This window comes from Pholis gunnellus (genome assembly GCF_910591455.1).
Source record: "Pholis gunnellus genome assembly, chromosome: 3".
Taxonomy (NCBI): Eukaryota; Metazoa; Chordata; class Actinopteri; order Perciformes; family Pholidae; genus Pholis; species Pholis gunnellus.
In genome coordinates this window covers 17,815,833-17,842,156 of record NC_136529.1, presented here as the reverse complement: position 1 = coordinate 17,842,156, position 26,324 = coordinate 17,815,833, and the positions used below count along the sequence as shown (strand labels likewise).

Sequence of the window (26,324 nt, the reverse complement as noted above, 5' to 3'; positions counted from 1 at the left end):
AGCATATAAAACACAAACAAACACAGACAAAACCCACCAACAAAATGAAAGAAAAAACAAATACTAACACGGGAACAAAGAAGAAGAGGATAGTGTTTTAGGAGCCCAAATAATTCCTCGAAAAACTGAGAATTTACATACATGTTGAGTTTATTTGTGTACCTGTGTGTGTGTGTGTGTGTGTGTGTATGCATGAATGTGCCTCCGAGCAAATGTGATGTAACAGATTGCAACTGATGAATTAGTGAGCCAATGCCAAACGCCACTGATGTTCATGACTGACACTCCACATTTAGCACAAACCACAGCTTCACTTTTCTTTATGCTTTATCTATTTTCTACCAGCGTTTGTTGAGCTTTTTTAAAAACAGGTGTGTTTCTTACCAATTAGTGATGAAATTTAAGGGAAGTTTCTAATTTGGTCTTAAACCAGGTTTGTGATCAAAGAGAGAAAGTAAGAAAATGTTGCTAATCTTTTTGAAACTAAAGAACTTCTGGAAATATTGTCCTTCTCCAATGCAACTATAGACACATCCAAGAACCCCTAAAGACTGAGTGAAATGAAAACATGTTTCCCAGTTGTAATCCTGTGTTCATTGTTCATTGATCTCTTGTTATAGGCCAAATATATGTCATGTATTTCAAATGTTTCATGACGAATCCTTCACTCAGGGGCATTTACAGAAACTCATCCAATCAAATGACTCTTTGGGCTTCTAGCTGCTCACACCTGTCATATAAAACCCCACTTCACCTTTTGTGGGTCGTATGTCGCAAACAGAGCAATACGGAGAGAGACGGGAAGCGATGTGTGTTTGGATATCAAACTTTGTTTTGATTTCCAAAACAATTTAGCTGAGGTCTTATTCATTCACGGGCTCTGTGTAACTGCCCTTTTGGGTGGCGGACTTACTTGATGAACTGTCCCATGTCCTCACACAGTGCTTCACAGCCAGGCCACTTGCACTCTCCATGGCCGTAGAGAGGATGGGAGCCGGCATGCTCCTCATGACTGTGTGGCGGGAAAGGCACAAAAAGAAGAGTGAGGTATTAAAACAGAATATTTCATTTTTCCTATGTTGTTATGTACATGAAATGTACAGCACATAAAATAAATCACTTTCTCATAATGAGAAGCTAAGCCTTAATATGCCACACTCTCACACGCAAATGCAAAAGTAACTGTAGCAGCAGAAGCATCAAGAGAGCCATCTGAGTCTGATTAACAGTCGTTCGTTTGTACTGTTCACGAAGCCAAGTGCAGAGAGAGGAGGATAGAGCAGAGTGGGGTCAGTTACAGAAGCCAGGCAAATACGGGAATTGATCCAGCAACCTCAGAGGCAAATTCTTAAGTCCATGACCTGTCTGTTTCTGTCCTTGGCGTATGTGTTGTGCGCGTGTTAGTGTGTGTTCTTGTGTTTCAGGAGTTGACACAGAGTCGGCACAGGACCAACCAGCCATGACTGATTGGCGGCGGCTGTCGTCATGTGCTGGTTGTTCTTTTGTGGTGAGCTTACGTGTGTGTGCACGTGTGTGTTTGTATGTGTGCATCTGTGCATATTTATGAGCGTTTGTATGTGTGTGTGTGTGGCAATGAAAGACTGGGCCAGGTTTGGTTTGGGCCTAGGGTAAAATAACTGTGACCGTGCATGCATGCACGCGTGTGTGTGTGTGTGTGTGTGGCAGGTCCAGTAGCAGATGTGGTTCAGACCTGGAACTTCGCCGGCGACTGCTGTCTCCCCATATATTTACATGACTGTCTGTGTGTGCGTGTGTGCGTGTGTGTGTGTGTGTGTGTGTGTGTGTGCACGTGCGTGTGGGGACTGGGATGGGGATTCTCCCAAATCAACATCAGAAGGTTGTCTAACAAAAACCATTTGTCTCGCAGATGGAAACATGTCTCTCTCCCTCTCCCTTTGCCTTTACGGCTCTTCCTGATCATATGTGCTGGCTGAGGTTGGAGCTTGTGTGCGTACGCGTGTGTGTGTGTGCTGGCTGTGGTTGAGTCAACTCAGAAGCCGCTCAGACAACAGACATGACAAACTGCTGGAAACCACATTCTCCTCCACATCAGCCATGCATTAGCTTAGCAGGCTAACACACTAATGCGAGGTTCCCTCTTTCTGTCTACTAAAGCCAATCAGCTAATAGAAGTTCTTATAATTGATACTTGCACACCCACACTGACCCCCTCCAAAATGAGGTCAGAGGTCAATGCTCCTGAAGCAAACGCTGAATCAGTGCCACAGTGACACTGCAGACCACCCTCCAGTAGTAGTGTCTTTCTGTCTTTGTCTTGTCCACTCATGTGTGTGTGTGGATGTGCTACTCACTGGCTGCTGGGGGGTTGGCCGCCTTTGGGGTAAAAGGGGACATGGTCATCTCCGCTGTCTGCCTTGGTGAAGCTGGATATCCACTCAAACAGTCTGGCTCTTAAAGACAAAGACAAGCCCATGAGCAGTGAACAAAAGCCATGGAACAACACAGCCCTCATACGGTAGAAGTACAAGTACTCCTTAAACATGCATCCCCAAAATGTCAACATGTTAACAATGAATTTATGTCCACAGCAATTTCAGATCTAAAAATATATATGACTAACAAATAATTCCCCAGATGGCCTGCATCCACCATCCTCTCCTCTATACTACACTTGCATGTGGTTGACAGCATACTGGCAGAACATACTGAACCCAACACACCTCCTATCAAATGAGCTGAGAGACGTTTGCACCCTGGTGATGTGTGATATGCTGCGTGTGCATGTTTTGTGTTTACGTGCTTAGGTATGGAGGAACAGCTAAAAGCTAAAAGTTAAATGCCAGAAAATGACATGGCAAGAGTGTGTGAATTAGAAAGATTGCAGGTCACACAGAGGACAGACGTTTGTTGATGTTCTAAGCCTTTCGACGTACTGCACATCCCTGTACCTGTCTCTCTTTGGGGTGTGGCTCTGTCCGTTGATCAGGCTGTGCAGTGGGATGTGAGCGCTGGCAGCTTTGGGGAAGGCTGAGGTAGAATTGGAGCTGTTGGTGCTCAAGTCCAGGCCCTCGGCCTGTTTCAGGGCCTCCTCACTGCTCTGCACCCCCGACACTTCCTTCCACAGCTGCTGGAGGTCTGACGGACACATCGCTGCAGAGAAGGAACGCACAGTTAACTTGGCAACCTTACTTAGTTGCTTAATTTCACATGTTCAGCGCAAATATGATAATAGGATATTTAGGTTAAGTCAAGCTAGTAATAAGACAATAATACCCACCTAAAGACACGAATGAACCAATGAACTTGGGTCAAAGAGAGCTGCGACTAACAATTATAAACACACATGCAACTATTACAGTCCCCTGTGAGGGGTTAAAGAGGTAAATAGGACAGACTAAAACCGACAAGAGGTTAATTTCTGCAAGTTTTTATTTTATTTCCAGATATCCACTATTCCTCAACTATTTCTTAATGTCTGTGTGCAATTGCTACTGTCTACCAGCACCACTGCTCCTGTCACTACCACTGTTTGTCTGAACAGGGTGGGTGCACACTTTGAGTTCTTTCTAGTCGCTGCTTTGTTATTTCTGCTCCAATTTCACAGTGAGAGAGACGCCTAAAATGCCACAGCCTACTCCAATGGATCTTACCGCGCACGTATGCACGCACACACGCACGCACACATGCAGCCACACACATCTGCACATACACACACACATGCACAGACCTCGCAGCAATCCAAATATTATGTCTGCTTTGTCTGCATTCTTCTGTGGTCCCGCCAAAACAAAAGTTCTCACTCTGGAGGAATGAGGCAGTGTGTGCATAGATTTCTTTACGTGTGTGTGTGTGTGTGTGTGTGTATTATCCAAGAAACCTGACCGATCTGTGGACACGCCCAGGGAGTGAAAGTGTAAAGTAGTAATTACTAAATTACTAAAGTAGTAGACAAATTTTACTTTAGAGGAAATGTTCTGCATTCTGGTGAAAGTCAGCTGTTTACTGATGAGTACAAAGCAAGTAAAGCTCAAATTGTAAGTAGCCAAGAGCAGAACAGATTTGTAAACAACAAAATCCTGACTTTGTGTGCATTCGAGTGAATGTATGTACTCACAATTTCCTCCAGCTAGTGTTAAAACGTGGATGCGAGTGCTTTTGCTAACTGTTTAACGTACACAGCCACATCTGGCTGCTAGGGTCATATTTCTTTCGCATGATGTCTGTAGACATGACACATGCTAGGAAGCAGCCTTAAGTTACTAAGAAGGTGGGGTCTAACAGGATGAAGTCAAATCTAATGGATTTTTTTCTTTTCTTTTTCATATGAGAGTGAAGAAAGTTCCCGAAACACACGCTCAATGATTGGTCTGTGCTTAGAAAAAAAGCAGTTTGATTCTCAAACAAAGTGGTTTAGTGCTCTCTGTTTTTTTTTGCCATGAACTTAATAGGTTGGCTGTCATGAGATTCTACAAAGTGCCTCCATCTTACTGCAGTAAGAGAAATAAACAAAAACCCACAGCAGGATCCCCCCTCAGGGCTCCCCCCCCCCCCCACACCAACTACCCACCGGACACAACGACCCTTTGAGGCGGGGCAATAATGTGTGCAGTTGTGTGTGTAGGTGCGAGTGTTTATGCATGTGTGTTTGTGTGTTTGTGTGGCATGGCTGGTCAGAGGAATGCTCTGGCTCACGCCTGGCTGAGCCGTCACAATGGACCGGCTCTTTCACACTGCAGGGAAATTCCACTCTGATACGGAGGGAGAGAGAGAGAGAGAGAGAGAGAGAGAGAAAGAGAAGGAGATGCCAAAGCCAAATGTTTGCAACTGTCTAAAAAACAACAGTCTTTTATGCAAAACTGTGGCCTCCGTCTTTTTATTTGTTTTCGATTTGTATCTGCTCCGTTTTTTTTACTCTCTGTGAACTGGTAATTCCACTCACCCTCCGGCGGACACACACACACACACACACCCTCCCCCCGAGCACATAAACACACAGATGCAAAAATCACACTTAAGTTTGAATGCAATTCTTGAGTGTTGTATTAGGCTTATGTGAAATGAACTTTTTGAAAATTAAATTGATTTGATTGAGCTTATTTTTTTGAGTTTTTTCAGATTCAGACTACAGCGCGACTATGAGTGTGTGAACTGTTGTGTGTGTGAACTGTTGTGTGTGACTGCACGTGACTGCGCATGAGAGAAAGAGAGAGATCAGACAGACGGAGGGAAGGAAACTGCTCTGTTTGGTCAACTCAGTCAGCGCTTTAGCAATGTTACGGCCACTTTAGAGCCCCTAAAGCATTCTCTGCGTGTGAGGTAGTGTGTGTATGTGTGTACAGGCAAAAGTGGACAAAGACACACACATAAACACACAAGTTCAATAAGGGCGGGCCAGTCAACAGTCAACCTTTATCGTTCTAAAGCTATACTGACAAAATAAAGGGACTGTGGGAGAAGTTACATATCGGAACAATAAAAGAAATCTTGTGGGCACAGCAATAGCAAGACGATGATGTTCTTGTGTCTGGCTAATCTCAAGTACACACACACACAAGCTCACACACACTCGCGCAAGCACATGCACACACCTCCAAGCAGGGGGCTTAGTGGCATATTTTACTTATTATCCAAATGAGTACCTTCCACAAACCCACCAATCAGGTTTCCTTTTATCTTTTATTGGCTGATTAACTTAACAGGCTTCACATGCAGCATTGGGTACGGGCCTGTGTGTGTGTGTGTGTGTGTGTGCGTGTGCACATACCTTGCTGCAGAGACTGCATGGCGGCGGTGGGCTGCAGTGGGACCAGGCCTTGTCTCTGGAGGTTGAGGATGTGCTGCTGCTGAAGCTGCTGCATCTGGATCAGCTGCTGCTGGAAGGCCAACTGCTTACTACCTAACTGCTGGGGACAAGAAGACAGAGGTTAGAAAAGGTGTTCAAGTTACGTATTATTTGCATCTTCAACCAGATCTTTATCTAGTTTTTATTTAATCTTTTAATTCTGAAATTATTTCCAAAATGTGTATTTAATAAGCCCTCTGCTAATTTTGGCACAAAAACATGTCAAACCATGACAGAACACCTGCAGATATCTGCTTGCACCCATTACAAACTCTGACAAGAATCACATTTGGGGAAAGTGTTACATTTGTTAAAAGTAGTTTTGAACTAAATGCCAGATTTAGACAGCAGCCCTTGATTTTGTTTTTTCTCTTTTACATCTGAAAGGAAGCCCTTCCCTGTTCTGTTATTATGATTTCAATTGGTCTGCTTGTCCCATTACACCATTCAGTCTCAACAAATTCAAGTATAAAGTCAACTAACACCATGTAAAATAAATAAAAGTCCTGTATTAAAAGGAAGAAAAGCCCAGGGCCAAGCTGTGAGGACCCTGAGGATGAAGAGAAGGAGGGAGGTTGAAGGGAGAGTGGGAGAGACTACATGGAGCATGGCGATAATGTCGGTGTGTGTTACGGTGATAAATGTCCCCTTTCCTGCCCTCCCAGTCTGGGGCAAACCTGGCCTGTGCTGCGCTGTTTGAAGTCCCACCCGACCAACCCCCGAGAGAGATGGACTTTATCTCTTACAGATAACTACTGGAGAGGAAAAATAAATAAATACAACTTGAGGAACTGCTCATTGTGTGTGTGTGTGTGTGTGTGTGTGTGTAAGTGAGAGAGAGTGGCAGCCTAGAACTCTTTGAACAGAGAGGATCTCACAGGAAGGGCATATAGGTCACTTCCTTTCAGACTTGGTGCCTGGGGAGAAGAAGTGTGATGGCAGTGTGTTTGTGTGTGAGAGTTAGGGAGAGTTGTGTCGGTTAGGGAGGTGTGGGGGGGTGCAGACGAGTAAGTACAACAACTATTAAGAAAAACAGAGATAATAGTTTACTGTATTTTCTGGATATTTGTGGCTACAAGGAATGAATCCAAAATAAACGAAAAAGTGGGGACACTTCTAGGACCACAGAAAAGACCCAGAATTTTTTGTACTCCTTTGACCGGCGCAAACTTTGTCAAAGGCAAGAGATGTTGTGGTCACAGACACAATCTCTGTCATGCTTACATGATTCAGTTCTTTGAAGTGAACTGACAAATTCTCATTTGTTGCAATAAATGGTCTATCATGATCAGAATGTCCTTACTGAACCGTTTCCTCCCGTCTTGCTCTTTTCCCTCTCTTTCCAGCCCTCCTGCCCCTCCTTTTCTACTTGTCTGTCCATTTTATATCCTCCACTCCCCCCCTCCTCTGTCTCTCATTCCCTCCTGAGATATGGCTACGGTTCTTTAAAACACACATTGTGTGTGTGTGTGTGTGTGTGTGTGTGTGTGTGTGTGTGTGTGTGCCTGTGTTCTGTTTACATTAGCTGTGGCTGAGTGGCCAAAGCTAGCGCAGTAACAGGCTGTCAATGTGATTTATGAGCACATCACACACTGTCTGAGCCTGCCAGTCACACAGATCCACACACACACGCACACACATATAGAAGGACACTCGCAGACAGACACATGCACGCGTGCACACACATACACAAACGCACACACACACACACACACTGTAGATGGACACTCGCAGACAGACACACACACATGCACACATCTCTTGCGGTGGTCAGAGTCACTTCATTAAGCTGACTCCTGACCAGTCCCAAATGCACCGGCGGCACACACAAACACTCACCCAACATACACATACATACTCTTTCTTTCAATGCATCACTTCCACGCAGACAAGAAAGTGAAGAAAAACTGCAGAAAAGAAGGAAAAGGGCAGACATTCACAGCCACTCGAGCACAAACGGCAAGGAGAGACTTTCTTATTCATTCTCCTTCCTTCCTGCTCTGTCTTCTTTGTCTCTTCCTGTTCTCCTGTTTTCTGGGTGTGTTCAAGGCCTGCTGGAATCTGAAGTTGGTTCAAATCCTCATCTACAACGGGTCTGCCTTACACTACTCTGACCAGCAGATTGCCAAGAGACAATATTCTTAGCTGATTGCTGGTTATCTTGCACTGTAGGACAGACTTACAGTACAAACCTTACATTATTGAAACACACCCCCTGCCTCAATATCTGACAGCACCTGCTTGACCAGGGGAGATACAAGAGGTGACGAAAAAGGCATTTTTGGTTGTGATTGAGGGCTCGCCGCGAATGAAAAACACCGACTGCTGGAAATGGCCTTCGTCATATCAGCTGTATGCAGCTCTGTGGGGAGGCATATTCCCTCAAGTGTATGTGATTGTGCAGTGAACCGTCACACATCAAGCCTCTCCCTCTCTGCATGTATGTGTAGCTGTGTGACCAATGTTTGCACTTGTCTAGTTGTTACAGGACAACAAACCTGAAAACTGGGACAGCAGCGGAGAGGAGGGAGAAGGGGAAAGCGAATCAGACACCCTCTCAACATGCGAGTCAACCACAACTGGTTTGCTTTGGTCACGGTCGAGTTGGTTGACCGCTGTCGGCGAGGAGTTTGTGGGGCGAGGTGTGGGGAAGGGGGGCGGTCTGCCCACTGGGAGATGGGGGATGAGGAAGAGGAGGATAAATCTAGGATGTGTCTCCTCATGCGTTTATCAGAAAAGTCTCACAAGGCCCTTCTCCCTAAGTCTGTCTCCTGCATGGCCCTCTGTGTGTTCGACAATTTTGGCGAATGAGCATTCATGTAACACAAATGTCTCTGTTGTACGCATACAGTACACACATGCACAAACAGACACACACACACACACACACACACACACACACACACACACACACACACACACACACACACACAAACACAAGTTATGACAGTAATCTTGTCTGATCGATTGAGATCCTCTTTGTTGTAGTTGATCCTCTGATATCCTACTGTACCACAGCGGTGGTTAAACCCGGTACAGTGTGTGAGTACTTATGCATATTTGTGTGTGTGTGTGTGTGTGTGTGTGTGTGTGCGTGAGAGAGAAAAGAGAGCAAGGGAGGCTCCTAATGCTGGCGGGGTTAATTGACAATTAAAAGAGTGGCAGACCCTTCCTACAGAGAGATTTCTCTTCAGGCTTTGAGCTGAAGGCGTGCAATGAATACTTTGGCAGGGCAGCGTATGGCTTAACACAGCACTCCATCGCTGCCTCGACATGGCATGCTGGTGGAAGAAATGAAAATCCATATTCACTAATTCTTTTTTTCGAGACAAGCTTGTACACACAACAATAATCTAGAGAAAAGGAGGATAAGAAGAGAGAAGGGAATATATATATATTCTATACATTAGATCCTCCGTGTGATTTTTTTTCCTTCTGCTGGCTCCCATGTCAACCACTTTTACTGCGTTTAAGGGCACTTGTGTACTTCAGAGTGTACTTGAGCTGAGTGAGTGTGTACTTGGTGAAGTTCACCTCTTTTGCCGCTTGCTTCCCGGCCTGCTGCTGTTGCTGCTGCTGCTGCTGTTGCTGCTGCTGCTGCTGCTGCTGCTGCTGTTGCTGCTGCTGACTCAGAAGCTGGAGATGCAACTGCTCCTGCTGCTTCTTGTAATACTCCTGTAACTAGAGACAGACACAGAACGAGGGGAGGCAGGGGGGGAGGAGATGGGAGAAATATGAGGCGAGTGAGTCACAACACACTTTGTATCAACCTCAACAATACCACAGTCGTCCGACGGTGGAACGCCCAGCGATTGTCAGACACTGTAACTTGAACGGGAGTCTCAAGGAATTCAGTAGCTTTCTATTCCCCTCAGTGAAGGCCGCAGTTTATCGTTGTGTGGCCGTGTGCGGTTTATTGACAAACCACACACCACAACTAGCAAACACAGACCTGACAAAGAAGACGACTGAAGAATATTATGGAGCTATTATGGTGTGTCGCTTTGTGTTGTAAAGTGACTGTGTATGTCATAACTGTATAATGCTGAACCGGCTTGGATGATTTCGTTCTAGACTGCAAAGCAAACTGGAATAATTTAAAACTACAGTGCACACACACACACACACTCACACACACACATTAGCCACAGCCTGTCTGTTTGTTTGAGTTACTAATCACTAATTTACTCAGGAAACTCTATTAAGATTCTAATCTTGCTGAGAGGAGAGCAAGGCGGACAGGAAAACCCACACTGACCACAGTGTATGTGTGTGTGTGTGTGTGTGTGTGTGTGGGAGGGGGGGTTATCCTCTTGAGAACAGCCAGTACATGTGTCTGTCTGCAGTTTGTCTTTGTTTCATGGTGCGTCAAATGTTCAAAGAGGCTTTTCAGCAGAAATGACTTCACAGTGCTGCAGTTGTTTCGGTCTCTCATCCGTCTGACCCCACAGTGAGCAGACTACACACCGCTGCCCATCCTCAACACAGTCTGTGTAAAGCTGTTTTACATTTCCAGTTTCAATCTTATCCCAGCCATAGCTTCAATTTTACATAATTTACTGTTCTTTTGTTCCTTCTTGTCCTTCATTTATTTTAAATGCACGACTCATTCTTTCTTGCTGCTCTTTCTTTTCTATCTGTCTCCCCTCTATTTTATCGCTCCTTAGGCCGAGTTAATCTCTCTTTTCCGCGTCACTAGCCCTGATCGCCTCCTCATCACACAGACAAATGCATATGCAAGCACACACACACAGGCGCGTGCGCAACCACACACTCTTGACTGGAGAGTGGTGAGTTGAGGGAATAATTAAGTGATAATTAAGGTCTTTTTAATGATTTGATTCAGTGGCTCTGTGCATTAAGAGTATGTGTAAGTGAGGCACTCACCTCTCCAGCCTATTACCATGACCTTGACTTTAGTGAACACACTAAGAAAGAAAGGCAGAGCAGCTGTAGCATAAGTAAAGGTTATAGGAAACTTAAAGGTTAAAACACACACACACACGCAAATCCACCATACAAACACACAGCTGCTGTGCAGCAGTGGGCCGTAAACCATACTTACACACTCTTACACAATGCTGTATTGCCGTGGGGATATGAAATTTAATGCTTCAGTGAGTGATATGTTGGTTGATTGTTCTGTGTGTGTGTGTGTGTGTGTGTGTGTGTGTGTGTGTGTGTGTGTGTGTGTGTGGGGGGGGGGGGGGGGGGGGGGTAAAAGTGCCTGATTTGCAGATATACACTAAGAGCAAGTCCATACTGTGGTTAATTAAGTGGGAGAGCAATGTTGAACTCAGTGGTTTTAATAGTGGGGGTGTAATGTATGTGTGTTAGTGTGTGTGAGTGAGTGAGTGAGCATTATTAAACCCCCCAATCTCCCTTTTCCTCGTTAGAGAAGAGCTGGTGAAGAGGTTCTTAGCCATCTGCATGCAGAAAGCCATCACATTTCACATTTCCATGATGATACACTTTGTCAGATCTTCCCACTGCAATTCATACTCCTTATTAACTATTCCTTATTAAATCTACTGTGTGCTCTGGCCTCACCTGCTTGTGTTATGTATGTGTTTTCTAGACATCCCCTATGCCGTAATTACTTCTCTATCCTCACTCTGTTAATAGTCCTCTTCACAGCCTTTACAAGGTTGCCTGAGTGTTTTTGCGTGTGTAGGTAGGGGGTCACAAGTTGGTGCGGTTGCAGATGAAGAGTGTTTATTGGTTTGCGTCAACATGGCAACCCCTCTCTCACCTGCCGGGCATCAACACACACACACACACACACACACACACACACACACACACTCCTGAATCACTATGATTCACTGGGTGATGCTAAAAAGTACGTGTGTTTGTTGATGTGTGCACATGTGCATCTGCAGGCGGGAGCATGCACATTCTCCTAGCAACAATGCTAAAGAGGAGGTACTCGAAATGACAATGTGTGTATAAGTGGATATGTGGATGTGTATTTATCTTCAAAGATCTCATAGCATTGAATAAGATACAATCACGCCCAGTGTGTGTCAGCGTCTAATAAAACAGACACATTCTAACATGCCAGCCTGGGAACGGCTCCAACCAGAGCGTGTGTGTGCGTGTGTGCGTGTGTGTGCGCGTGTGTGTGTGTGTGTGTGTGTGTGTGTGTGTGTGTGTGTGTGTGTGTGTGTGTGTGTGTGTGTGCCTTACCTGCTGTAGCATTAGAGCCTGCTGTTGCTGCAGCAGGGCCTGAAGCTGAGGGGGAGACAGCATCTGTTGCATCTGCTGAGGAGTGATCATCTGTGGACTCATCATTGCCATGGACACAGGCACCTAAAGGCAGCACAGCAAACAGACATTTTAGGTTATTTACACTTACATTCTAGCTTGCAATAGCAGGACAGCTCAATCAATGGGTTAAGCTTTGTGTGAAAAGGCCCAGCCGGCACAGAGAGCTTTAAGCATGACTGTGCCTGCAACTTAATGCTCCACTCAAAACAAACAATGTGAATGGAGGTTGTACAGTATGCCGGTATGGACAGGTAAAGTTAGAGAGGAGTGCTGTCTCTTATTCTGTCTTGTCAGTCACTGCTAAGAAAAACTGGCAACATCAGACAAAGATAAATAGACAGACGCATCGCAGCGCACACATATTGTTGACACTTTCCTCCACAAGGCTGGCATTGTTACAAAAAAAGCAACTGGCAATTTCAGTGACAACAGGGAGATAAAAGGACAGCTATGCAATCTCCCAATAAAATATAAAATCTTATCTGCCTTTATAAATACATGATTAGGACGGCCTCCGATTCTCTTTCCACACAGTCAAGGCTGGCTAAGAAGAAAGGAACAACAAAGTGGCTATCTGATGAGATAGACATCTCATCAGATAGAGCTGCAGGCAGGCAAAAACAGAGCGACACAGGAAGAGAGAGAGAGAGAACGAGGCAGTGAGAGGATAGAGAAATGTGGTGAATCTTGCAGATGTGTTGTGCAAGCACTCTTAATGCACATGCATTGTACACAGAGCTGGGCATCTGAGATGCTGATCTGATCACAAACACTGCAACATTGAAGACAAACTAACCACATGAATCAGAAACTGAGACACTGAGACTCATGAATGCATAAATGCAGACCGTATGAATGAAAAAAACACAAAAAAATCTTGCTGACAAAGTACTTCTGTATTTATTAACTGAATTAAGGTTTGAGAAAACAATACGTGGAATAAAAGAGACAGAGTTCAGACACAGAGAGATATTTAGGGAGAGAAAGGGAGGGTGATTGAGTCCGTCTTCCCTCCTTGCCTACAAATCAATAAACTATACTGCCTTGTCAATACAAATAATCCTGTCTGTTAAGAGGGGATGGCTGCTTTACAGAGAGATACAAGGGTGAGTTATCACCGCTGAAATTGGCCATTTATCTATTTTCACTCAGTAGTTTAGTATAAATCTCTCTCATGGTCAAACTGTGTGTGTCTGTGTGTGGGCTTGTGTGTGTGGGCATGCGCAAGTGCCAGTGTGTGCAGTATCTTCAGAGCAGTCTATCTACTCACCACCTGAGGGGATGGCAGGTAGGGAGGGTGATGGGCAGAGGGAATTGTGCAGTGGAGAGAGAAGAGAGGAGAAGCTGTCACTGGTAAATTAAATCTGTAAAGAGCTGATTTGACTTTGTAAACAAGATTGGCCATAAATACTAACACCCATTTTCCCACCTGGCCTCTGTCTCCCCCTCCCTCCCTCCCTGCCTCCCTCCTCCAATACGTCTCCTTTTCTCTCTATGTCCATCAGTGGACCGACACTCTGCCTTTATCGAAAGCAGGCTTCCCTAACTAAACACACTCCCAGCCACATGTAACGGTGAGGGAATAGAGAATAAGGTATGTAGATGAATGAGCTGAAGCACAAGAGAGTGTGTGTGTGTGTGTGTGTGTGTGTGTGTGTTTGTGTTTGAGCTGAGGGAGATGAAGAAAAGAGTCAGAGAGGGGTGAGGCAGGGGAAGGGTGATGTCGTGGCAGTTGTTAAAGGAACAGGCAGAGGCGTTGGGGTGGTGGGGTGTAGTGAGTAAGGTGGGGGTGGTGATGGGTGCCGCTTGGCGTCATGCCAGCTTGCCCCCGCCACCGGGCCCTGTCAGTCTAAGCTGCCAAATGAAAAGCTGTAATTAATTGCTCTTGTGCATCCCATTCTTCCTCCTTGACAACTCATACATTCTATTTTATACACACCGCCATTGACATTTTCAAGTCACAGGCGTAATAATTACTGGAGTTATAGCACCTTTCTGTGTGTTGGCTGACGCTCTGACGCCAGAACCAAACGCGCGTCCATGTGTGCAAGTGCTGATATACTGTCATGCATGTGTGTGTGTGTGTGTGCTTGTGTGTGCAAGCGAGCATGTGTTTAAAGGCTGAATGTGTGTGTGGCAGGCTGAATGCTGAGTAGTTAAGGTTTGACGCTATTAATTGCCCCTATAATCTAATATCACAAAGCGTGGTGATTATGGGGCACGCGTTGCCACCGCCATACGACACCGCCAGCCTGAGAGCGCCGCCACAAAACAAAAGCCTCGCCATTAGCGATTTGACGGGCCAGGACAAAAGCGCTTCACAATGCGGAATTATATTTTCATTCGGCTTTGTCTCTCCCGGTGAATGATTTCTCCCCTTTCATTGGACTGTGAATAGGGACAGTCTGAAAAGCCGGGCGATTTGAAGTCAGCCATTTATTAAATGCATTTAATTTTTTTCCCCCCGCTGTCGTTCCATTTTTTTCATGTTGCATGTTAATTTAAAAGAGAGAGATGCGTGGTAGATTAGTGGGAGAGAGGTGAAGCTGGGGGGGGGGGGGGCGAGCAGAGAGAGGGGAGAAGGAAGGATACCATCCACACACGCAGTGGAAGAAATCACAGGAGGTGAAGGAAGGGAGGAAGAAAGGAAGTAATGATTGAAAAATAGTGAGATGGAGAGACTGCAACATTACCCTGCAGGTTTGTTGATGGAGAAATGTGGCCTAGAGCCTGAGATGGTTGCGACAGCGAAGTCACACACAAATGCAGGTGAACAATCGCACAATCCTGTACAGTAGGTGTTTGATAATTGTGAAAGTTGAACCACTAATAACAGTGGGATTTAAAAACCTAAGATGTCACGCAAGAATTAGTCATTATGTACAGTACGTGCACACACGCACACACACACACACACACACACACACACACACACATACTGCTGAGGGGTCGACGGCTGACAGAGGTCAACCCCTGTCTTGGAGAGAGGGAGCTGGGGGTAGAGAGGGAAGGAGGGAGGGAAGGAGGGAGGAGAGGGGGAGCGAGAGACAGCCTTGTCGTTTACAGTGAGTGGAAGCGTAATTAGAGGGGTTGTTTGAAGAGGGAGTTTAACTGATTAACAAAGGAAGAGAGGGAGCGAGGGAGTGCCCTGAAGATGGGAAGGAGAAGGAGGAGAAAGGCATGGAGTCCCAGAGGAGTGAAGAGAGAGAAAGAAGGGGGATGTAACTTGCATTTCAATGAGCCTCCATCCCTCTCTCCTCTCCTCCCTTGATGACTTTTCATTCTAACGAGGAGGAAAGCCCCATTTTCCATTTCAGATGAAACCTCAGGAAGAGAGGAAGGAGGGCTATCTGATATTAAACCAGCATGCAGCCAGGGGAATAAGCCCAGTGCGGCTCAGCACCGTGTTTATATAGAGACAGGCTGGTTATACGATTGCGTCTTCTCTAATTTAGGAGCGAACTTTGGATTTCACACCTTCTCCTTCTTTCTAACTTGCCGTCACTTAATGCATGCTTGCGCACACCAAATCATCAACTAAAATACACGCAAACAGTTTGTAAAAGAGCAACATCCAGTGTGCCCTCAACAGATGCACCTGCAGACACCTCATGCCGGCTCAAAAATGTCCAGCCAGTATGTGGTGTGTGTGTAACCGTGTGTGAGTGTGAGAGAGAGAGAGAGATAGAGAGACGGCAGTGAGTGGTGAGAAGAAAGGAGGCTATAATCAGAATCTAAACAGGCTCTCAGTCTAAATGATGCGGGCCCTGCCTCTGGGTCTATGGGGACACGCAGGAGAGAGGGATAATTGAAAAAATGACAGAGGAGAAAGCAGGAGGAGGAGAGAGAGGCTGACACAGGCCTCCTCCACCCCTCCTCCTCCTCCTCCTCTCCTGGTAGGAGCAAACCCCAGCGCTGTTTATCCTTGTCACTGAGCATTACCACCTCACCCTGGAAGGGACGCCTGCCTCTCTTCCTGTCAAACACACACACACACACACACACACACACCTCCATGCGCATAAAAACCTGTGCCTCTGTCTTCCAGTCTTTTGTTCACTCCATAATAACCTGTATATAACGTTTTGCTTTTTTCTGGCATCCTTCTTTACAAATATTTAAATCGTTCTTGGATGTCACTGTTGCCACAAACTTCCCTTCTTCTGGTTGGACAGTGGAAAAAGTTTGACACATTAGCAACAGAAAAGAGAGAACTCTGTGCACATGGCAACTGCACGGCCCTCTTCTCTTCTGCCACCGTAGCTGCCTGTGCAGGCTGGGGGGGGGGGTTAAATGAGAGCCTCTCGTTTAATATACAGTCAGCACTGTGTCTTGGTGTGTAGAGGCTTTAATGGTGTGTGGTGAATTCCCCTTTTTTGGTTGTTTATTCACCAGCTATCATCACTATCACTTATACCCTCTTACGGTCCTTCCAGGTAAACAGTCTGTCTGTGCTCGTCGTGCCAAGAAATGAGAGGAGAGCATGGGGGGTGAGGGGCGGGGGGGGGGGGGCAGAAAGAGAAAAGCAAAGGAGTGAAGGAGAAAAGCATTTGAGTGAAAAAGAGAAATAGAAGGAGCGCCCACTGTGCTGAGAGCGTTGTTTGGAGCTCAGGGCCAGGCCTCCACTGGAAGTAAAAGGGCCCCATTGTGTGTGGTGAGTACCCCTCCTCCAGCTAATCTGCAGCGGGGCCAGGGGCCACATTACTCTGGGGGGAACTGATGAGCGAAGCCAGGTGGGGTTGGGGATGATACAGGCATCTTACCGCCTCATTTCTGCTGAGTCATGAGTCTGTCTGTGTCTACAAACAATGTGTGAGTAAGCTGGTGCCAAACAAAATCTCAATGTGACAAAGGAGGTTTGAGTTTTATTGAATATGTTTCTATCTATTAGTAATTGCCTTCACATCACATGTATATTTGTGGTAGCCTCAAGTGCAAGCATCTACAGTATGTGTTCTATGCCACTAATATAATAACAGGCTGCAGTATTTGTATTAGCTTTTTGGTGAATTGCACGTTATTCTGCATAAAACTTCACGTAGCTGATATTTTCACTGTTCAGTAAAAAAAACAACGTATCGCTAAATGTGGTGAAGTGGAATGCTGCAAAGTTGAAAACAGGTTTGTTTTTCTTCACAGACATTTTGGAGACATTTATTGTTTACTTTTTTTGAGCTGCTACTGCAGTTTATTGCATTGTTTTCCAAGTTACTTCAAGCTGCCATGCATTCAAACTGAATTGGAGATCAGGATGGATGGCTGTGTGGATGCATGCATGCATGCATGAAGAGATGAAACGATAGTGCGAAGACGGTAGACGGACCTGAGCCCACAGAGGAACGCAGGCTGTTGAGAGCAGGGAGTTGGGGATCTCAACTAGCCTGAGCTGGGCCTTGTTCTATGCTCACATAGGCACACATACTCATACACATACACAATACATGTGGACCCGCATAACAGTCGGCTCTCCCTGACAGGGGCCAGACAAATGAAAAAAAACGAAAAAAAAAAAAAAACTTCGGAGAGGACAGTGAAAGACCAGCAAGTTCAAGTGGAAAATCCTCCTTCTCCTCCCCACCCTCTCTCCCTCCCTTCTTCTCCCCTCGTCCGCCGCCTCCCTCCATCTAACGCCCCAGTGGTTCAGAATAAAAATGACAACACATTTTCAGAAACACACACACACAGGCACACACACAGGCACACACACACTCAGGGCATTTCATTGGGAAGTGTGAGAGGCTGTTATCGACCATATTTCATTACTGATTTCACTCATGTTTCAAATCACAAAATAAGAGTTTCACACTTCAGTGGCCAGACCCAAACCTCTCCTCTCCATCCTTCCCCTCTGTCTGTCCACCCCTCTGCCCAGAGCCAAACCCATTCCACTGGCTGCTCAACCTCCTCCCGTACACCCTTCACAAACTGTCAGGACCCCATACTACCCCCCCCCCCCCCCCAACACACACACACACACATGCGCGTGCACACGCAGCCCCAATTCCCTCCACATCAAATAAGAGAAACTGCCAACTAAGCACTTTCATTGAGTGGACAAAAGGAGTGCTTTGGGAAAAACACTTTGAAAGGAAATAAAAGAGAAGGACCCGCTTCAGCATCGCAGACTCTGGGGGGCTAAACACTCATCTTTCCACATACTTTTGTTGATTAGTTAAAAGACTTTGAACCCTGCCTCAGAATTTCTATGTTCAGTGGTTTTTCAAATCTGTAGTGGTTCAAATAAGGCAGCTATGGGAAGGCAGGAATCTATTTAGCAGCATACAGTATATGTATAGAAAACTGGTGAATTAGGGTTGTGATATTGATTAAAAGTATTTTCACTGCAATAAACGCTCAGCTCTAAGACTGACATGACTCAGTTTCTTCCTCCCGTCTTTCCTACGTGGCTCCCTCTCTTCCTCCATCCCACTGTGCTGGTGCCAGCCCTCTCCAGAGAGCAGAGAGGCAAGCTAATTAACATATCTCTAATGAGTCTTTTCATTTTTTTCCTAATTAAACGAGCTCCTCAATAATACATGAAAACAGGACACCGCGCTATTCAATTACATACGTATGGGCCGCAGCCAAGCACGTGCGTTAATCTGTATGTGTGCATGCCAAGTGGCAGTGTGTTAAGTGTGCCAGGCGTGCGTCTGCCAAGTGGGTGTATATGTGTCTGCTTGTGTGCCCACCCAGTGCATGAGCGCGTGCCAAGTGTGCCCATTGTAGAGAACGTGTGGCAGGTCACGGAGGCATGCTACGCATCATGCTGGGTAATCCGCCAATTGGCACTCTGTCTGCCAACTGTGTGTCAACCAATTCACGTGCCACGACCAATTACAGTAACTGTGGCGAACTATGGCCAATACCTACTACAAACACACAGCTAAAGAGAGAAATTATCCAAAATACGTCAGAGGGCATGGATATCTATGTAGTCTTTCACAAAGGAAAGTCCTTTTTTACTTATTCGGGAAAGACTGCTGAATGAAGGACATAGAGTTACTACGATTGATTTCTTTCGTAAACATAATCCAATAGTGAGAGACAGACAGACAAGACCATAAGCATAACAGTCTTTGTAACGTATCCATTCCATTGCCGATTTTCTCATCTTAAGTGTTATTACCGTCCACCAAATTATTATCATTATAAAGAATTGTTTGTTTATCTGTGTGAAATTTGTTTCTAACCTCAAATTAAAACTCCTCTTTAGTCTTGAATTGTCAAACTCCCAAATAATCCCGTTACACTATTCTGATCATCGTGCTTTTCAGCAACTGTAACTACAATTTTCTTGCACACAATCAATTTTTCCTGCAATTGCCTGTCTAGAGACTTGAGCTATTGTCGAGTTTCTCCTGAATGTGACACATGACAGTGACACACGCACACGCACAAAGTGGATTGATACCATCTCACACAGCCAGCCAAACACAGAGACAATCTCTGAACAACCAATCAAAAAGCAGATATAATCTCAGAGTTTCTTTTGCTCTCAACTCAGATCCTCCCCTCTATTATAAATAAAGAAAAGAAGAGAAATATGATGGGGACGGGGAAGGGGCGGGGGGGGGGCACGAGAAGAGGGGGGTTGTCAGCGCAGACCAAGGCTTCTCCAGAGAAGTCAAGACACGAATAGAAGTCTTCCCACTCTCCCTGTCTGCCTCTGTCGTTCTCCCTCAGAGAGAAGGGGAAAATCTAATTATCGAGCTCCTAAAGATCTCATTATTGGCTGAGGCTCATTTGCATGTGTGAGAGCAGCCCAGCAGGAACCAACCTGAGGACGGCCATTTTGTGCCTGATGTGAGCCACTGTCAGTCACACTGTACAGTCGCTTCCTGCCACCTTTAGAAATGACCAGATTAAATGTCTGGCTTCTCTCACTCCATCGCTCACTCACCCTCTCTGTGGCCGACGGATGATTGCTTCAATTACAGCAACTAAGGGAAGTTGCTGCAATTTTAAAATAATCATAAAGCTGGAAATTACGGTAATTAAGATGTTCCTGCGCGCCACCTTGGTAGTCAGGTTTGTTGTGAGGTCCATTAAACAACTTCAGTGCAGCACTTGCTTTGTTGCTTGTGTCTGTGTTTCTGACTGCGAGGATCCAAGTGAAAACAGACACACACACACACACACACACACACAAATGTAAATCCAAGTGTGTGTGTGTGTGTGTGTGTGTGTGTGTGTGAGAGTGTGTTACCGGGGTATGTGGGGCCATGCGAGCTGACAGCTCAGACAACAGAGATGTAGCGTGGATGCCCTGGAGAGTCCAGGGAGGCTAGCCAGGCCAGGCAACAACAAACAAGACAAACAAGACAGATATGGAGTGAGAAGAGGAGGGTTAGCGTGATCTGTCTATGTGTGTGTGTGTGAGAGAGAGAGTGTGTGTGTTCACGACAGAGAGAGAGAGAGAAGGAAGGCAGTGTAAGGTAATTCACGTAAGACAAACATGTATAAAGCACCTGTGCTTGACCCAATCCTTGTGAGAATACTGTCACAGGTTAATCCGCTGTCAGTGTTCACAGAGACACAACAGTAGCTCCTCACACTTCATTGCTAAACAAATAGATGTACGTAACATGTTCACTTTCAGTTCCCTCTACATGCTTGCTTTCTCTTACTTCCCCACTTTCTATCTCTTTCGTTATTTTTAAGATGTGTCAGAGTTTAAACATGAGAAAAATGTAATCAAAATCCCATCCTAAGACCCAAGCAGAGCAGTGTATGTGTTTGACCCACGACACACACTCACCCATTTGGATCGACCGCAAATGACGATTTAAACCGTGTGTGTCGGTCTGATAAGATAATAGGAGTGCAAGCCAGAGCCAGAGGAGACCTGACTTTAGGTGAATGGTTGAACTACTGTGACTGACGGCATATGTATTAATATCAATTTAGGCCACATGTGCCCCAGTTTGTGGTGATTTACAGAGCAAATGCAACTTTAATCTTTGGAATATTTTAATAATACAGATCTGATATAAAACGGTATCTATTTTAATCTCATAGCCCTTAAGAGTCACCAGGTAATTTATACAACTGCCAGTTGCTATCCAATGTAAATAAAGTGATTCTGATACAATTCAAGTGTAATCTGCGAGATCCTCCTTTTAAAAAAAAAATGTTTTTTCATTTCTGACATCTTCACATCGTCATTAAATCTGTGGCATTTTTGCACTTCCAGGGGTCACTTGGCAATTAAACTGTGTGGCCGAAAACTGCAAATTATTTTCTTTCTGTTGACGAGTTCTAGGTGACTGTTTTTTTCTTTTTCTGCTGTCATGATGGCCACTGCTGTTCATATTCAACACCCAGCTCTTCCTCTGACTATTTCAAACAACCCCCCCCCCCCCTTCCCCCCCCTTCCTGTGCTGAACTTGAAAGCTAGTCTCTTTGCACCAGAGGAGTTTTCCTGGAAAAACAAGAGCCAACACCAAATATTTATGTGAACAAATGAAAATGCTTCCATGAAGCATTAATCATATGTTCTCTCACTTGCATGTAAATGTCGCAGCATATCTCCCTAAACATAAGTCATACGTCTTTATCTAGATGCCGTACAATGTATTATCACCTTTTAATGTGAAACGTTAGTCCTATTTTTCCCACAAGCACCTTAATGTCGGCCGAAACTGCAAATGAAATCTGACCTTATTCTTGCTTCCGACTCACATATGTCTGTCTCTCCCTTCTATCTCTTTCTTTTATTTCCCAAACCGTGATGGTCCAGCTGTCTGTTTATCATGTGGCACGTTAACGAGAAGAGCAGGGCCATAGCCAGCCTGCTTGCTGCTCTAGTAGACCCTTGGCCCCACTTTATTGATATGAGACATGGCTACAAATCACACTTCTGCATGTTCTCTGCACATCGCATAAATGTAAAGAACTGCCAGAAGTAATGTCATGTGTGATATTCATCAACCTACACATAGTAATAATGTGTGTGTGTGTGTGTGTGTGTGTGTGTGTACTGTCTCTGTGTGTGTGCGTGTCCTCCTCAAGTGTCTTACAGTGGGGATCCTGCACTCCAGCTAACCCCACTCTCTCTGCTTACTGTGGAATTCAACTCTGAAAACAGCTCACTACCCAATCACTACAAAGACCTCATTCACACACACACATGCACTCACAGAAAGAGACACAGACAGAGCAAGAGAGAGAGAGAGAGAGAGAGAGAGAGAGAGAGAGAGAGAGAGAGAGAGAAGTATGTGCCTATATCATACTGTGTAGTTGACGTGGCAAGTTGGTGAAGGCAAAGCTGCAGCAGCCAGGGGCTTAATATTCTACAGATTTTGACAAAGCAACACTTGGGTTGTGCATGTGAGTGTGGATCTGTGTGTGTGTGTGTGTGTGTGTGTGTGTGTGTGTGTGTGTGTGTGTGTCTGTGTGTGTGCTCTGACCTGCAGAGCGCTCTGTTTGACCTCGTTGCTGCCAGGGGAGTTGAGTCCAGAGGCCTGCTGGAGGAGGAACTGTCTGGCTGCCTGGAGCGCCTACGAGGGACAAATAGAGATGTTCATCATGCACACATGGTCATACAGTGAAATATTTGTACAATTACACAACAACACACTCTTGAAGGTAATATACCTTATTTTACTTCAAATATCTTTACAAAATTCATGTGAGTAAGTTTAGTTTATTTCAAACTTCTTCTTATTTTGATTTAGAGAAACGAGAAGCACAAAAACTCTCCTACTCTGCCCCCTCCCCTTTGCCAAGCTGTCAGGTCAGATTTCCCCAACATGAGACGTCCGCCTGGCCTTCATACACCGTGCTTGAGTATCTGCGTTAGTGTGTGCGTCTGCTTGGCTGTATTCTTGCCCAACTCATTCAAAACCTTCCTTAACTCCAAACCCTGACCATCTCCTCCGTTCCACTCTTTGTTTCTCTGCCCTCCCCTCTGATTCACTCGCTCTCTTCCACACCCCTTTCCTCCTCCTCTTCCTCCTCCTTCCTCTCTTTTTCCGAGGAAGGTGCAAAGTGGGCTTTCCACATCCTCTGAGGCAGAAGTGTGTCAGCACATCTTCATGTGTGTCAGTTGCACTGTGTTTGTGTGTGTCACAGTGATGTAAGGAACCGTTTGCCCCGATGTGCCCTAAAGAGCTGTGACTAACCACCACCCACCTCTTCATTCCTCCCCCCTCTTCCCATTTCTCCCCTTTCTGCCCTGCGGTGCTGTCCATTCAAACCAGTGACACCATCGCTCTCTAGCTCTCTGTCTCCATTCCTTCACTCTGCCCTTGAGTGTTGTCGATTCATCCTTTCGACACAGCGACCTCAGCCATCCCTCCCATTGTCTCTCCTCATATCTCCTTGTTTATCTCTCTCTTGTCTTTCTTTCTGTCATTACATTTCTCTTTTCTTGGCTGTGTTGCTTGTTGCAGCATTAAACGCTCAAGCTCTCTATCATTAAGACAAATCAGTCCAAGAGAAATGGACATTTTCGTTGGTGTGCCTGAACTGCTCCTAAAACAAAACAAGAAAACACCCATCTCAAAACACAAGAGCCGTGCACTTACTGTAAGCACACACACACACACACACGCACACACAAAAACGCACACACAGGCACAACCTCATGACAGAGGGTTAGAGAGGGGAGACAGCAGGATGCACATTTGCTTCCTCTGACTCAAAGGGGAAAGGTTCCTTAGTAAATATTGATTTATGAAAGTCTGTGTGTGTGTCTGTGGTGTGTCAGCGTGCACACTTGTGCGCGTGTGTGTGCGCACACCGCAAATTAACGGCCAGAATGAGGGATGTTCTTTACCATGGAAGCTCTTACTCAATCATCCAGCACCAGAAATCTGTTCTCCTGCATCATTTCACAACCACAGAAAACTGTAACGCTGTGAAACAGTGCGGCACACACTTACAGTATATTGTCACATATTTAATGAATTGTCAAATTAGAAGCTCGGGTACATTAAGTAACGTTTAATTACAAAAACAGAGAGGAGAGATTAGAGGGAGACAGAAAGAGAGAGAAGTCCGCTGTGCAGTCAGTGATGAAAACCATCTGTATCGAGCACACTTGCTACTTTTGCTGAGACCGCAATTAAAACACACACAGGGACGTGGCTGTGGATGTGCCTATACACACACACACACACACACACACACACACACACACACACACACACACACACACACACGTATTTTAACACTTTAACAAAAATCTTGGGAACCCCCTCCCATTTACTGGTTTGACCTCAGCATTAAAGCAGGCACAGACATACACACACACACACACACACACACACACACACACACACACACACAGAAACCCAAAAAAAACACAACCGCCCAGTTTGTTGGCATGTGGTGTGAATTACTCCTTGAACACCCTGTCTGCCCAGGAGTGAGTGTGTGTGTTTGTCTGTGTGTGTGTGCGTATGCGTGTGTGTTGGCAGGAGTTGGGGAGGCATGTCTGGCAACAATAAGGGACAATTCCACCCAAATTACCACCCTGATTACCACTATATTAAAGAGCCATTTATGGCTTTCATAAACGCTACAACCAAGCAGAGGTGATGCCTGTCTCCTCTCCTATGGCTGTATTCATGGATGTGGGTGAATGTGAGGGACAAGAACTAACAACAAAGCATGTGGTTCTCTCGATATTTCATCTAAATGTGCTTTGTGGATTTAGGTCCCGCTTTATTTAAATAGGCAAAACTGTTATAAGACACTGTGAAGATTATATTTTGAAGTGTAGTTTTATACCGTAACTACAGGAAGATGTTTCTATTATTGGTTGACATCTATATACAGTACATACAAACATTACTACATGTTTTTCTAATGCATTTAATGTGTCCCACTGTTCACACACCAAATATCACAAAAATCTCTCTCACTCTACAGCGATAATTAACTGAACTACATTATTTTGTAAAAGTATAACATGATGTGATCATCGTGATATGATTCCAATGAAAATCATTATGTGGTGAAATTGAGATATTGCCCAGGCGAAGGGCAGTTCAGACTAAAACGTTTAGTCACTGTTGTGAATCAGTGCGCAAAGAATAGGAAAATGCAGGTAGCCATAGCAACAGTGCTTCTATATTACTTTACAATACCAGTCGTGAGACATAAACCGGATACAAACAAACTTTTAAGTGTTTTTTTATTCCCTTCGGTAAGGGTATTAGTACATGAAGGATATAAATAATGGACTCTAATGGAAAATATTTTCATCTTCAGCAAAGGCTAGATGTTCTTATATCAGGGCATCTTGTCGTGTATCGCTTTTTAAAATTCTATTACATTTAACATATATTTAAAAGATAATGATCTGTTATATTTGTCTTATACGTGTTTTGTATTAGAACCCCCACTTTATATTGTTTACAAGTCACTGCCCCATATGGATAGGTTGGTTTTCACTGAATCTATGGTTCTATTTATGGTTACTGATTGGGATGGGAGCTCTGTTATTTCACAGATGTTATGGTGTCTGAATTGCACCTTGAACTTTGAACATATGAAGTGAACAAGAGGACAACAGGTTTGGTGCAGACACACACACACACACACACACACACACACACACACACACACACAGAGCCAAACGCTCTCATATCTACCTTGTCAAGAAGCACTCCTCTGCTCTGACCCTTCTCTTTCATTTCTCCTCTTCACACTCACTCTTTGCCTTTTTCTCTCCGTGACCTGGGTGAGCTGTAGCATTGTAAAGCACGCCCCCCCTTCATCCACACACACCAGCTCCTCCTAGACTCCCCCAACCTCAACTCCCCGCTCCCCCTGTGGCATTCTTGGGGGCGCACTGCACCTTTAAAGAAAATATGAGAGAGGCCTAAGAGGGAGGCCCAACAACAGAGTCTTTGTGCTGCCGCGGAGCACACACACACACACACACACACACACCAAACACGCACACACACATATACACACATCAGTGGTGTCAGACAGGTTTTATTAGAGTGAGAGAGGGAGGGAGGAGGAGGAGGAAGGGGAAGGAGGGGTGAGGAGGTCACTGCTCAGCTTGGAGGCCTGAGAGCACAGTGTGAGAGTGTGTGTGTGTGTGTGTGTGTGTGTGTGTGTGTGTGCGTGCGTGCGTCAGTTCGGTGTGTGAGTTCTTCTGACTTGTCATCGCTCCCCTCTGTAAATCATCGCCTCTGACACAGCCTTTAATAACAGTGCATTTTTTAATTCAGCAGGGTCACACACACACACACACACCTATGCGTGC

General features: G+C 45.2%; 1 protein-coding gene across 1 annotated transcript in view; it reads right to left on the bottom strand.

Moving 5' to 3' along the window:
* Positions 1 to 26,324, bottom strand: part of foxp4 (forkhead box P4) — a 90,303-nt gene that overhangs the window by 18,054 nt on the left and 45,925 nt on the right. The window contains exons 3-9 of the mRNA XM_079186487.1: positions 22,507 to 22,596; positions 12,014 to 12,136; positions 9,359 to 9,505; positions 5,747 to 5,882; positions 2,931 to 3,132; positions 2,334 to 2,432; positions 914 to 1,012 (exon numbers count right to left, since the gene is read on the bottom strand). Of these exons, the coding sequence (XP_079042613.1) occupies positions 914 to 1,012; positions 2,334 to 2,432; positions 2,931 to 3,132; positions 5,747 to 5,882; positions 9,359 to 9,505; positions 12,014 to 12,136; positions 22,507 to 22,596 (896 nt within the window). The remainder of the gene's footprint in view (positions 1 to 913; positions 1,013 to 2,333; positions 2,433 to 2,930; positions 3,133 to 5,746; positions 5,883 to 9,358; positions 9,506 to 12,013; positions 12,137 to 22,506; positions 22,597 to 26,324) is intronic.